General features: G+C 39.0%; 1 protein-coding gene across 2 annotated transcripts in view; it reads left to right on the top strand.

Moving 5' to 3' along the window:
* The window catches only part of RAVER2 (ribonucleoprotein, PTB binding 2), a 40,750-nt gene that overhangs the window by 18,966 nt on the left and 6,846 nt on the right, over positions 1–14,938 (top strand). The window contains exons 5-9 of one of the 2 annotated variants that reach the window (XM_034779924.1): positions 1,256–1,341; positions 5,150–5,254; positions 5,451–5,562; positions 10,863–11,036; positions 12,616–12,881. In XM_034779924.1, coding sequence (XP_034635815.1) covers positions 1,256–1,341; positions 5,150–5,254; positions 5,451–5,562; positions 10,863–11,036; positions 12,616–12,881 — 743 coding nt within the window. The remainder of the gene's footprint in view (positions 1–1,255; positions 1,342–5,149; positions 5,255–5,450; positions 5,563–10,862; positions 11,037–12,615; positions 12,882–14,938) is intronic. The other variant, XM_034779925.1, reaches the window with a different exon arrangement.

Raw genomic sequence — 14,938 nt, 5'->3', positions numbered from 1 at the left:
GGAATATAACCTACATGTAATATTCTTACCCTCTCCACATCTAAGTGCCGCTTAATGGCTTGTTTCTCCCATGCTGCTTCCAGAGTGAATAGAGTTTACTTGTGTGTAACTTTCCTAATGCTGTTTCCCTTCCTTTAACGTCTCTCTGCTTGTCTGTCTGTCTTCAGATTGTGAGATCCTTGGAGCAGGGACTGTCCCTGCTTGAATATTTGGAAAGCTCCCAGCAAGTTATGGGTGCAACCACAAATGTATGAAATAAGAACAATAACCCAGTCCCTGCTCTAACCACGAAACTACAAACTTCACCGTATTTTTAACACTGTCTCCTGAATTCTTTTTAAAATCTCACAATTTTGTTTGTAACTTTGAATATTTCATCTTTTAATTTCCAAAAATTCCCCATGTTTTTATTGCCTATAATCATTTGTTACCTTAGACTTCTGAGGCTCTTTCTGTTACTGTGAGCACTCTGTAGTATTGTAAAATGGCAAGCAGCACTGCTGAGGAATCTGAATTTAGTCTTTATTTTAACTCAGTTTCTGTCTAGTGTGACTGTCCCTAATATAAACTCTGGTTGTGCTCCCACTGAAGTCAAGGGGAGTTTTGCCATTCACTTCTAAGGGCCCATTGATGACATGTTAAATTATTACCTGTTTACAATTGACTACACAGAAATTGTATGTCCAATGACTATGTATCTATCGAAGCACTTGAACTAAGGCCCCAGTCCTGCAGTTTAGAGAGAACAAGAAGACCTGTGCACCTTTGAGGAACCCTGTTGACTTCAGTGGGGCTCCCGGTAGACATAGCCGTTTTCCTATGTGCTATTAATTGCAGGATAAGAACAGGAGTACTTGTGGCACCTTAGAGACTAACAAATTTATTAGAGCATAAGCTTTCGTGGGCTACTGCCCACTTCTTCGGATGCATATGCACGAAAGCTTATGCTCTAATAAATTTGTTAGTCTCTAAGGTGCCACAAGTACTCCTGTTCTTTTTGCGGATACAGACTAACACGGCTGCTACTTTGAAACCTGCAGGATAAGAGTCTCTCTGCATAATAAGCTTCAGCCAGATGTGTATTAAAAGGGTTCACTGTCCTGATTTTTAGTCAGTTAATTAAATGTTAAATCCTATAGAAATATTTAGAAAAAGGCAAATATGTAAAGTGTATGTAACTGTTAAAAATCATTCTTTGCCTAACTTTTAAAAGTTCTATAAATTTTTCAAGGATCCTATCTTGTGTTTTCTCCAGCAGTTCTTGGAGTATCTGCTGGTTTACCTCATCTTATAAATACAGCAGTCAGTCCAGGATTTTTCCATTTGAATAAAGTACACCAGGTATGTTTATCAGTGTGAAAAAAATTATATTGATTTATGTATTTAAGCAGTATTTTGCATTAAAACGTGTAACAGATCTCAAGAATTGACAACTAAAATCAAATGTTTTTGTTAAAATGACTTTATATAGTATATGTTAAATACAAAGTAATTTCAAGAGATTTTTTAAATCAGATATGAGATTTGACTAATCAAAATTGAGGAGTGCTTACTGTCTGTATGCAAATTACCATTTTATTTTTTCTGAATTTTTGATTCGCTGTTACCTGATTGTTTTGTGGTAGAGAGAACTTATCATTTCTAGAAAGAACATCTGTTTCCAAGTAACAGGTTGAGTAACAAGGACCATTGATTCATTTTGTAAGTAGCTCATTCAAGAACAAAGCCTTTTTGGAAAATAAGTCTGATTCAAGGCTGGAAGTGTGTTGTCATTGTGTTTATTTTTAAAGCCTGTAAAGTGTACTACATGAATGATAACAACAATAACAACAATAATAATTTTGAGATGTTAGTTTTTAGCTAAAAATAAACCAAAACTGTGTATTACTGAAGTGTTCTCAGAGTTCTTGTGGTGTATTATAAGGCTCCTATGACTTCCAAACCACTATGAGCCCAACAGTAGTAAAAAGGGGATATTCTGGAAGCTCATATAAAGAATCCAAAGTTCATAGGGGTATCTTGTAGGGAGATTTGGGATAAATCTACCCCCTAACTCAGGGACAAGGGCTGGGCTGGAGTAACAGCTTTTGTCCACAGTCAGTACTCCCTTTTGTACCAATCTATTGGGTCAACAGGCCACCCAGTTTCCACTTCTGCTTACCACATCTGGACTACTGTAGGGGCTTCTACAGTGTGGACTCTGCCAAGGGGTGAATTTTACCCTTAGGAAATATGGGTGGGGTTTTCAAAAGTACCTAGAGAAGTCAGGAAGTTCTAATACCATTGATTTTTAAATGAGGCTTTTGCTCCTTACTCTATTCAGTACTTTTGAAATTCCTACTCGAAATAAAAAAAATTCTTATTTATTCATTACTATTTCTATTATACTTTTAAGATCTATAGCTCCATGTCTGTTAAGAGAGATTGAACTAAAATAGGAGAGATTTTCTTCACAGTAAAGACACTTTGCTTTCTTTCATTTTTCTGTTATGCGTTATCTAGAGGCATGTATTCCTTTCTAATGTTAGGCATGTTGTTTAGATCTGCAGCACACCATAGAATAAAATACATTTGCTGCATGTTGTAAAGTTTATTGAACACAAAGAGTGTTGTTTGCTCGCATTTTTAAAGTATATATATGACCTTTTCCTCTGATATATTTAGTTACTGCTGCTCTTTCTATGGTCTTGTAGATTTTGTGCTTCCTTGGAAGACAACATAAATGCTTTTTAATCACAGTTGGAAGGAGGCATGTTGTACATAGTTGCAGTGTGACTGATGATGATCCACTGCTTTTTGGCTTAAGTATACTACAGCCAAACAAGCTAGTGTTATTGCTTTGGATAGGCTCACGCATTTAATATTCTTCCATGGGAGCTCCTGCTTTTAATTAATCTCTAAACCTGGCCCAGTAAGCTGAATTACTGACAGTAATTTAATTATCTAGGTTCCTTTCATTGGCACTTGTCTACCCTTATTCTGTATCTTTTTGGGGTACTCTTCAATGCCAGAGAATCTGGTCACTCTTTCTTTCTTGGAATTCAGTGTTATCATGTACAGGAAAAGAAGCTGTGTTACTTTCTAGCTTTTTGTTGGTTTGTCAAAAGAACACTGGTTCAGCTTATTTCTATATTCCTTCCTGCGTAGGTTGTTTTTGCTGCGTGGAATTGACAGTTCAAGATTTTGTTAACTGATACATTGAGAGGAGTCACTTTTTAAAAATATGATACCAAAGCATTGCTTATAGAATAATTAAATTATAGATAATTAGGAGGACATGACAGATGAGAATTTGAACAGTTGTTTGGATGAATCACTGAATACTTTTTTTAACTTAGCTACTCTTGGTATTTCTTAATGATAGACATTATGTGCCGCCATAACACATTTTGAACATTTAGAGTTATGTGTTAACTGACTGATCGAACTGTTTAACAGCTCTTCCTGTGATTAATCCAGAGAATCTGTTTTGAAGATTCAGCCAAACAATTTTCTTAAAAGTTTGTCATTTAATCAGTACATTTTCTTTCTTGATGTAACTCAGAAAATACAAATAAAATAATAAAAAATAAAGATGTACTGGCAACATCAGCTGCTGGTCATTTCTACTTGAGATGCTTAGGACAGCAGTGCGGACTCAATACACAAACATATTGATGCAGTTAATCCAAATTTGGCCCTTGTTTGTTTTGCAGAGTTCTGTTTTTGCAGGTTCTTAGAGATTCCTTGTTTTGTGTGTTGATATTGTTGTAAATAATTTCCAAAACACAGAGGACTGTTCTGTGACATGAATGTCTGTGTTCTACGTGTTCTGAGTTTAGTTCCTAAGGAATCTGCATCCCTGTCACATTGGGACACAAACTGTGCTGGCTATAAATGTCTAGAAACATTTGTGAGGAAGAGTTCTGGCAAAGCCATAAAGCATGCAAAGGCCTACTTGCTCTGCTCAGCTGCTTCTTCAGTTTTCAATCATTAGTGGTGATCTGTCTGCACTCACACAGTGAGGAATTTTTATTCCATATTTCTAGTCTTGCCTCACAGAATGCGTTCTTTAAATGCCAGAGTGCTACAGAAAAAGGTTTATAGAGACCTGGAGCAAACATATGTTTTGGCTGGCAAACCATGTTCAAGAACCTCTTGCTCTCCAAGAATGATGTTTGACTCAATGTTTTCAAGCAGTCATGTAGTTAGCACAAATTATAGCAGTGGTTCTCAAACTTTTGTACTGGTGACCCCTTTCACATAGCAAGAGTGTGACTCCCCCATCTCTTATAAATTAAAAACACTTGTTTATATATTTAACAACATTATAAATGCTGGAAGCAAAGCGGGGTTTGGGGTGGAGGCTGACCGCTCACGAACCCCTCATGTAATAACCTCACAATCCCCTTAGGGGTCCCGACCCCCAGTTTGAGAACCCCTGAAGTATAGCATCGTTTGATGCTCCAGGGTGGACAGCCATTTCTTTTAAACCATCATGCAATCCAAAAACCATACTGTAGAATATCCCCAAGGCAAGTTCTAGTATGGCATCTCAACATGGTTTGTTAAGTGTCTTGATTGTGGATGAAAACCATGTTACAACAGTGTTTTAGTGTAACTGTGCATGAAAACCATTTCAAAAAACATTGAGCCACAGTGTGAACATAGCCTGAATAACTAGCCACGTTATGAATGTTCTGGGAATAGTGCTCTATGTAGGATACTTACCAATGAGAAAGGGAAGAATTATATATGTGTAGGTATCCTTTCCTGAAGGTAGCATTAATGTTTAGAGACTGTAAAGCAGTATATAATAGCCCCTAACTATCCCAACATAACCTAATAAAGTAGTGAGATGTTTGGAGCAGATGCCATGTAAGAAATAAAAACATTGTAAAGCACAATACAATAAACTACACTTATCCTCTAAAAATCACCCAGAAAATCAAACTGGAGGAAAGGAAGGATAAAAGGAATTCAGAATCTTCTGAAAGCTTTGATTGCAAATGAAGCAAGGATTTGGTTTTATGGAGGGGAAGTCACTGACTTCAGATGAACATAGACATAAGCTAAAAGTATCTGGCCTATATCACATCAACCGGAAATCTTGCAACAAGTGTAATTTTTTTGTATTCTTTAACTAATGCTTCTTGTGTCAATTTGGCAGAATTCTGTTCTGGGGAATACATCTAATTTACTGCTACAGAACCTCTCCCACCTACAATTGGCACAGAAGCAACTAATTAAAATTGAGAATATTCAAACTAACAGTGTAAGTTCATCATTTTAACTTCAGTTATCTACCTGTGTACCTTTTCATTAGCTATTTTCTAAAACAAATAGGACTTTTTAGCCTATTAAAACTTTAACCATCTAGCATATGTAGAAGAGATTAACTGTATGTGAAAGCCTGTGGAATAGCTAAGATGACTGTAGTCATTTACAATACCACTTGTTCTTCTTTATAGAAACCTGGCTTACTTGGAGAGCCTCCACCAATGTTACTTCAGACGGTATTGGGAACAAGGCCAATACCATCAGTGAGTGCAGACCTGGGAAACCATGGAGAAGCGCATACATGTAAATGACATTTTGTTTCATACTGTACCAGCAGAAATGTCCAGTTTGAAAATATGCAGCTGACTCACTCCTACTTGTTTAACAAAAGTGATAATCAATAACTTTAACCTTATCACCACAGAATAAGGAAGCCACCAAGCCTAACAACAATGTGAAATACAGGTGCATTTAACAAAAGAATTATGTTGATAATTGCTGTATTGATCGGTTTGCGTTGGCTGCTTTCACTACCTGGCACAAACTCCGAGGCTTCCCAGTTACACAAACTTAGATATTTTATGAAAAAAGCAGCAATGCAAACAAGGGGCATATTTTCATTTAGCTTCTAAAGCAGGGGTCGGCAACCTACGGCATGCGTGCCAAACACGGCACGCGAGCCGATTTTGAATGGCACGTGGCTGCCTGCCGCGGTTCTGACCCCCAGCCGCACTCAGCCCCCCCACCCGCCGCTCTCCCCTGCTGGGGTAGGAGGCAGAAGCTCTGTCCTGCAGCAGCCAAGCTCCCACCCTCCTTCCCCCAGCCGTGGTGCAGCCTGCTTTCCTACCCCTCCTCCTCTCCTTCCCTGCACCGGCCCTTGCAAAGGGAAGGGGGAGGAGTGGCAGCCCCTTGCTAAAGCTGGCCCCAGGTAAAGGAGGCAGAGAAGAGGTAGGGACGGGCCTTGGGGCATGGAGTGGAACAGGACATATCCCTTCCAGCCCCCTGCCATGAGCTGCTTAGGGCAGAGGGCAGGGAGCTGGGAGCACCCCCATGAGCCGAGCACCCCAGCCCTCTGCCCTGAACCCCCCCACACACCCAGCCTTCTGCCCTGCACCTCCACACACACCCCAGCCCTCTGTCCTCCCCCCCCACCCCCCCGCCTTCTGCCCTGCACCACCTCCAGCCTTCTGCCCTGCACCCCCCCCACACCTCTCCAGCCCTCTGCCCTGACCTCTGAAGCCCCCCACACCGCCAGCCTTCTGCCCTGTACCTCCACACACACCCAGCCCTCTGCCCTGACCTCTGAAGCCCTCCACACCCACCCTTCTGGAGGTGTGGGGGGCTTCAGAGGTCAGGCCCCATTCAGCTCGCTGCTGGTCTAGGTAAACAGAACGCCAGGCTGGCAGCGAGCTGGGCAGGCTGGTGGCGTAAGATCAGCATTTTAATTTAATTTTAAATGAAGCTTTTTAAATATTTTGAAAACCTTGATTACTTTACATACAACAATATTTTAGTTATATAATATATAGACTTATAGAGAGAGACCTTCTAAAAAACGTTAAAATGTATTACCGGCATGCGAAACCTTAAATTAAAGTAAATAAATGAAGACTCGGCACACCGCTTCTGAAAGGTTGCCTACCCCTGTTCTGAAGCATACATAGATGAGGATTCTGGCACAGACACCTTGGCTTCATTGCCTTCTCTTCCAGAAGATTCCCATATTTTTGTTTTCCATGGTCTGTATTTGCCAGGCATGTACTTGAGTATCAGGCTACTGTCTGCTCATGTTGATTTTGCCGGCTTAAACATCAAAATCCAGACAAATTCAGAATTATAATTAGCATGGTATCATATATCCCACACACACTTGCTTACATCTTGGTGTCAGTTCAGGCTGACCATGAAGTTTATCACTTAAGTCAAACAGGTATATAACTGAAAGAAGCCAAGAGTAAGCAGAATAGCAAAATGTAAACAGAAATGGGCCACATATTCCAAGGAGAGGCTAAACATGAACAGACTTGCTGATTAACCCCTTTATGCTAGGAATGAGCTTTTCCTGATGTGAGCCAAATTTTTAACAGCAGCCTCTAAAATCATGGACACATTTTTTCATGACCGCATTATTTTAATTCCTAAATAGGGTAGTTAGATGTCTATTCTGTTTGTGTGAAATGACTCTAAGAGTTAATGCTAGGTGCTTTAACATTTAATATAAGACAGTCTCATCTTCCTGTGTTGAGTGAAATTAGCACACTATCAACACTCTCCTATTACAACTCTTAACTGTCAGATAAACCCACAGCAATATATTTGGCTAGGGTTCTGAATTTGCTTTAATTCCTTAAGGTGATTTGGCATGCTATTTCTTACCTGAAGTTCTCAGTTTCTGAAAGGAGCACTGTTTTCATTTTAGTGTCTTATTTTCTTACTGATGTTCTCGGATATATGAATGGGACTAGATCTTATTACTTTTCTTTGCTTATGCCCATATCCCCTATCTGATGCAATGTACTAGACATGTTAAAAAGGGCATTTGCTTTACTTTATATTACTTTGGTTTTCAATGCTTGTAGCCTCTCTTAGTCCATGCCTTTTAGTCCTACAATTAACTTTATTCCATTTTAAGGGCGTCTACTGTTCTACTTTTAATACGCTTGTAGACCTCAACATTTTGATTTTGGAGAAATCAAATATCTTGATTTTACTGATATTCCTTGTTTTTAATTAATTTTCCTAATGTCTTGTCTCTTCACATGAGGACAGAAATAGATTTTTAGTATTCATTCCTGTAGGTTCCCACCTGATACATCTCAACATCACAAAGCTTCTCTTACAAGTAGCTGTTCTGCAGAAATCAGCTGTGAATCCAGCCCACCAGAATCCTATTAGGTTTTAACTGGAGTTGAGTAAAAGTCCATTACATGGAATTTTTTAAACCTCTAAAGTTGTTGACATTACATCTTGATGGAAAAGGAATTAGCGCTTAAGTTGGGAGAGGTAGTTCAACGGCATCAAAGAGTTTAAAGGCTTTGTGAAGACTAATGCTCTTCACTGCATATAAATCTATGTATTTGGATAAGCCTAGAGTTACTACTCTGCATTTGATTTCACTTCCCTGTGAATACCGTAAAGTGAGGGTGCTCTGTCCCTTGTCAGGAAGGAGGGTGGGGAAAATGCTTTGGTAATTCATTAGAGATTCCTGCAGCCAGCAAAGTGCTGGTGAACATGCAGTTCCATGCAGTTCTCAGCCACAAGGAAGATGGTTCTGATATGGAGCCTTGAAATGTAAACTGAGGAAAAATGGAATGGGATGTAGGCGTTAAGATTCTATAACGCCCCAGTGCCCTGCTCCCCTAGTAGGGTGAAAGAAGAGAAGGAAAACGTGTAACCTACACACCTCATTTGGAATTGGAAGTACACAATCAGAAAGCAGCAGAGACCAAAAAAAAAAAAAAAAAAGGCAAATACATTACAGTACTGTGTTAAACGTAAACTACTAAAAAAATTAAAGGGAAAGCTTAAAAAAAGATTTGAGAAGGCAAGGAAACTGTTTCTGTGCTTGTTTTGTTTAAAATAAGAGGGTTAAAAGCAGCATTTTTCTTCTGCATGTTAACATTTCAAATCTGTATTAAGTCTATGTTCAGTTGTAAACTTTTGAAAGAACAACCATAACGTTTTGTTCAGAGTTCCGAACAACTTACATCCCCGAGGTGTTCGTAACTCTGAGGTTCTACTGTATATACAGGTTAATTATGACTATAAACATAATTAGCAGCTTTGCCTTTTAATGGAATTTTATTTTTCTCTCTTTTTTAAGGAAGGTATTAAGAAGATGAGTTGTTAGCATTAGTTATTCTTCTCTTCATAGTGGTATAATAAATTTTCTTGTTTCTGAAATTTTGTTTGTAACTTGAAAACTGCTCAAAATAATTCTCTTGACAGATAATTTCAGAAACTACACATCTGCATTTTATGGGTCTATTATAGATATTCTCTGCAAGAGCAGGATATAGTGGGATTAGTGGAGGATAGTCCAGCTTGGCTTTAGAGATGATTGTCTCTTGGACATGTTCCCTTCCACTCCCCGTTGTACAGATCACCTCTGTTCTCATTTGTAATTGCATATAATGTGGATACAATCAAAATTAATGACAACTTACATTGCACAAACATTGTAACAACTCAATTGCCATATGTTGCATGTTAATATCCGAAAGTGCACTGCACTTGGTGACGTGGTTACCGCTAGTACAGATCCAGGAATTGGCTCTATTTCACATGTCATTACCAACCACAGTGCAGAATTATTGCCCTTTAGGTTCCAGGATGTGCCATCTTCAGAGGAGTCTGAGTTTCATTTTTATCTCTAGTAAGGTGCAGCCAATGGCCGTTCCATACAAAATATTGGTAAAGACTATTGTTTTTATACTTGATTGATGCTCTCCTCTGCAACTCTGATTTGTTGCTCAGCTGTTCAGCAAGTTGGGCGTTTCAGTAGCAGAACTGGTGTTTTGTGTTAAATGCTAGGAAGGAAGAATGAAGTCAAAGCTATATCTGTAATACTCATATTGTCCTACACACAGAGCACTTTACAGGCTAATTTATGGGCTTTGAAGGGATGCTGTCAATTTAAAATCCATTGAATTAACTTTAAAATCCACTGAATTAATTAAAAATAGTGTCATGTACTATGCCTGCCCTGAGTCCCTCTGTGTTTTATACACATTACTGTGTGAAAGACCCACCCAAACAACTGAGGACAATGACTGACTACACAGGAGAGACTGTACAAAAATGGATGTTGTGAATGCACAAACTAAACAAAATAAAAATACTTTCTTCTCTAATCTCTGTTATCTTGGGTATTGTAACTCAGAGGTAAATTGTTCTCTGAGAAAAGGGTGATTTTTTTTTTCTTTTAAATTGACTGTGTCCCTTTAGCAAACGGATACAAATTTGAGATAGAGGTCACTTTATTCACTCTGAAGTATGACCACCTCAGGGTGGAACTTGATACACGTTTTACAACACTATGCAACAGTTTATGACAGGAAATGAAGACGAATGCTCAATCCAAGTGGAACTGCAGGGGAAAATTAGATACACAGAACATAAGTATTTGAGTTTGAATTTGGCCAGGACAACGGGGTTAACACCCTTGTCTCCTGTGAGAAGTGCCAGCTGTTGCTCACTTTGTTTTTTGTAAGAGGGTGCTTCCAGCAATCCAGTGCTTTGTGATACTATGCTGCAGTTTGCTTCAGTCCTAACTCAGAAGGCAAAGTGCCAGCTACTAAATCACTGACTCCACTTCCTGAGGCATGTATGTGTTTATTGGCAGAATCTCTCACACAGATATGCATGGACCTGGCCTAACTCTGCTTCACTTGAGAACTCATGGGATTGCAGTGCAGAGTTGGTATGTCAGTAGGTTTTTTCAAAAAGGTTTCACGTGGAGTATATGCTGAGGAACCCTGCCGAGTGGCTATTGGATTTGTTCTGTATTGCTTGTGCATAGCATTTCTTATGTGTAACTGCACCTTCAGGCCTTGGTAGCAGTCTGATTTTGTAATCCTTGTGCACAATGTGCTGTACAACAGGTGTTCCCCCTGAAGTGTTCTGTGTGCACACCATGGCTTCTCAGCAGCTAGCCAATAGAAGCAGAAGGTTAACCAAACATCTTCCCTATTCCCGGATGATGAAAAAATTGAGCAGGGATTATCCATTGGGATCAGATGGGCAAGTTCTACACAATCAGTTTCATAGAATTGTAGGTGAGTGGCCATGGGGGAAGCGTGGTCCTGCCTGTCTTCTTCAATGTTTCTGTCCTGAATGTGGTAAAACATGGCTTGTGTTTACTGCCTGGGATGCCCCTTTCATAATACCTGAGCAAATAGCACAGGCCTTTTAAGGAAACCCTTGTAAATTTCTATTTGCCACTAAGATCAGCCTTGCGGTAGATTTTACCACTTTCCCTCCCTCTTGATTCCAACATTTGACAACGGGGAATTACATGCAGTGCCTTGAAAATCCAGATGGCAGCTCTTAAATGTTTGTGCTCTTAGTGGACTATTTGATAGGAATTCTTTCATGGTTTATTTCTATATATTTAAAATAAACTATTCTGTGGCCCCCTAGAGTCTTAATCTGGTGCATTCCGGGTTCTGACTCTTGTGCCTCTCTCCTCCATCTTTCTTTGGGTTTTGGCGCAAAGGGTTTCTTGTTTGATAGATTTACATGTGCCAGGTGAGTGGGTGCTATCCTGCAGTCCCTCTTGGTATTTCATCATATTGATGATTTGCAAAAGTTTCTGCAGAATTTCCTGCTTAAACCAGTATCTTCTCTCCTCTGTCTCACTTCTCTCTGTTGTTCACCTGGTGCAGAAGACATTGTGGCATTTTTTGAATATTTTCAGGATGCTAATACTCTACTTGCACAGATATTACCAATTTTTAGGAAGGTTGGAGCCACTTTTTTTGTTCAGGATCTGCCTTTTTAGACTTGTTATTCCAGGGTGAATAAACTCCTCTAGTTGAGGAGCTCTGCAAACAGTTTGTTTGTGCTCACTCCATTAAGCATTAGAGGTTTACTGTCTAAGTGTTGATGGATGTGACTTTTGGTTGCAAATTTCTTGGCACAGTGATGCCTTAAGCTGTCTGTGGAAAGATCGGAGATGACTCTGTTTAGTATAACTTCTTATTTTCCACCCAGTTTGTTTTTGGGACTACTAACAGCCCCACACTCTGCATTGATTGCGCCCAAGTCTTGTTAAATAAATGATTTCAGACACCTTACTTCATTTTACAGTATTCCTAGACAAGGCTTGAATAATGTACTCACCAGTGGTAAGTAGAAGAGTTTTTCTGTGGAGCAGTGAGACTTAGGCCACCAATTTCTGCAGAATTTAAGCCTTCATTTAATTAAAAAAAGAGTTTCTTGCCCTTCAGGTTGTGAAGAAAACCTTCCTCATGTGAACTGATGCTGTGCAGTTTTCCTGAGCCCACAGACAGATCACTTAGGGGCTTCTGCTGCTGCTGTTCATAGCTTTCTTGAGTAGCAGAAAAAACAAATGAACCAGACCCTGGTCAGTTTAACTTCTTAGCCTAGCAGATGTTTAGACTGAAATAGCATTAAATACAGTTACAGTTTTCTGTTCTAGCTTTAGTTTTAAATTAAGCTCCAGGTTTTTATTACTGCAGCATTCCTGGCCACCAGCATCAGGATTAACTGTTATATGACAGCTTTGAAATAGATTTCTCAATGTTTTTGTCATCACTTAATAAAAACCACAAGTAAAATGTTCTGATAAATCTTGTCTAACAGAAAGGTTTCTCCATTTATGGTTGACTGCAGCATCTAATGTGACTCCAAATCGAACAACAGCAGCAACAGGGATGGGCATCTTGCCATTCTTTCCAAATCAGCCCGTTGTTGGACAAGCTATGCCAGGGCAAAATAATACTCAGGATAAACAATCAGCTACAGTGGGACTGTCAGAAGGAGCTGGCTCAGGGTCGCAGGCTTATCTTCAGAGCTTAACAAATTTTACTGCTGGAGGCTTGCGCACAGAACATCCCCAACAGCAAAGTCAGCCAAAAAGCACTGATACAAGTTCAGGGGTAAGAAAAACCGGACATAGATTTTGCATTCCCGTGCTCCCGCCCCCTTTGTTGTTGTTGTTGTTCTTCCAACTACAAGTTAACTGCATTTTCTTTTTGCAGTATCTCCATTATAATATTTACTGAATCATAGAATGATTTATAAAGCATTTTAAGGTTATTTGGATTATGAATTACAGCAAGGAAACATTAATGTCTTTTGATTGTCAAAATGAATTAACAAAGAGGAATCTTTCTATAGTACTATTATCCTCATGTACATGCCTCTGTATATGTAATGATGAAATTATGTAAGCTACAGGAAATGCCCTTTTTAGACAGTAAAAATGGAACTCGTGTTGTAATTCAGTGACTGTAAACTAGAACAGTACCTCTAGGTTAGGGTGTGCGTGCGTGTGTGTGTTTCTAATCTGCATCCTCTTAAAACACAATTGGCATTTCCTTGACATCAGATCAGGTTTAGTATTTATTCTTTCAAAGTGTGTGGATGCAGAAGAAAAAATTAAAGCTGAAATGAAATGCTTTATTAAAAACTGTTTGAGATTCGCAGCCATTAACTGTATTCTGTACATGTATTTACTTAAACATTTGACATTTACAGAAAACTTGAAATATCTTAGATTATTATGTTTTGATTTAAGTTTTCTTGTTTTCCTGAAGCAGTTGAGATTACTAGCACCTAAGCAGTGTCTTCGGCTAAATTCTGTTTTCAGCATTTATTTAATATGTAATTATTTTAATTTTTAAATCTATGTTAGTGTAATGATTTGGGATTTTAAACAGATTATTTTTGTATATTTTAATCAGCATTTCCGTTCACCTTTTCATACAGATAAAAAAGGAAAATAAACTTTTAAAACTCCAGATAATCAAGTATTCTAAAAATGAATCTGCAGGTTATCTAGGGAGGTTTTGAATCCCATACTCTTGGACAGCCTTTCTGGCAGAGATATTAATAAAGTTACTTCCTTTTCTGCATCAATTGATACAGGGGCCAGTTTTCTAAGGCGAGTACATTAGTAGCACATTCCAGATTTGTACATTTTTAACCGAATGGATTTAGAATAAAATTATATAAAACCTCCCGGCTACATGTTTCAAGTGATTATATGTTCTCCAGTTTGAAATCAGCCCATCCATACTCTGGGATGGCTGCTCAGTGGTCTCTGTGAAATTGAGAAAGTGTTGTCTTCAGTCCAGTTCCCAGTGGACAGGTATCATGAAACTCCTAATAGTATGGCACTAACTGGTTCCCCTCATAGTCAGTGTCAACTGAACCCAAGGTTTGAATGGGCCTGGAGACTGAACCATCTCCTGACTCACTGAGGTAGGAGCCTTTCCCAGAATAGGGCTCCGCTACAGTGGTAGTGTGAGGTGGGACTCATGCCTTACTGTGTTTTGACTAAAGAGTGGATTTCAGTTTCCCAGGCTGACATTCTGGCACTTCTCATGAGCATTAAATTCCATTTTAGACATGCAAATCCGTTTGCATTTTTAATTATGATTTTAAATATTAAGGGCAACAAATTACCCTTATTTGAATAAACTCCTTGGTACTAGTAGTAGAAAAAGCCAACTTCCAACCCAAACGGATGTACCAAATGTGATTACCAAGTGAATTAGGAACCTGAATGTACATTAACAGTGAAGAGATTACACCCAGTGTTGAAAAGCAGGTAAAAATCCTCTGAAATTTATGGCCCAAATTATCTGTTGGTGTGATGCCATTGAGGTCTTATGCCCACAGAAAATTTGGCCGAATAGTTTGCCCTCTATGTAGGATACTCAGTACATCTCTGTGGAATCTCACTCAGTGTTCTGATTGGCCCGTAAAAGAGATGATTTTCAGTTCCCATGTGTTACAGTTTGAGAGATGACATATGCCTCAGCATAGACCAGTTCCTTTGTGTTTATTGATATTAATAGTAAGTGCTTCTGCATCACTGTTATGACTTAGCAGGAGACCCATCTCTCAAAAGTGGCGAGAACAATGTTTTCTGGCAGGTGTTGGGAGTGCTGTGACAGGTGTTTTAAATGTTGCTAGAATCTATGTAGGA

This window comes from Trachemys scripta, chromosome 8 (genome assembly GCF_013100865.1).
Source record: "Trachemys scripta elegans isolate TJP31775 chromosome 8, CAS_Tse_1.0, whole genome shotgun sequence".
In the NCBI taxonomy this organism is placed as follows: Eukaryota; Metazoa; Chordata; order Testudines; family Emydidae; genus Trachemys; species Trachemys scripta.
This window is presented reverse-complemented; position numbering and strand designations above follow the sequence as displayed.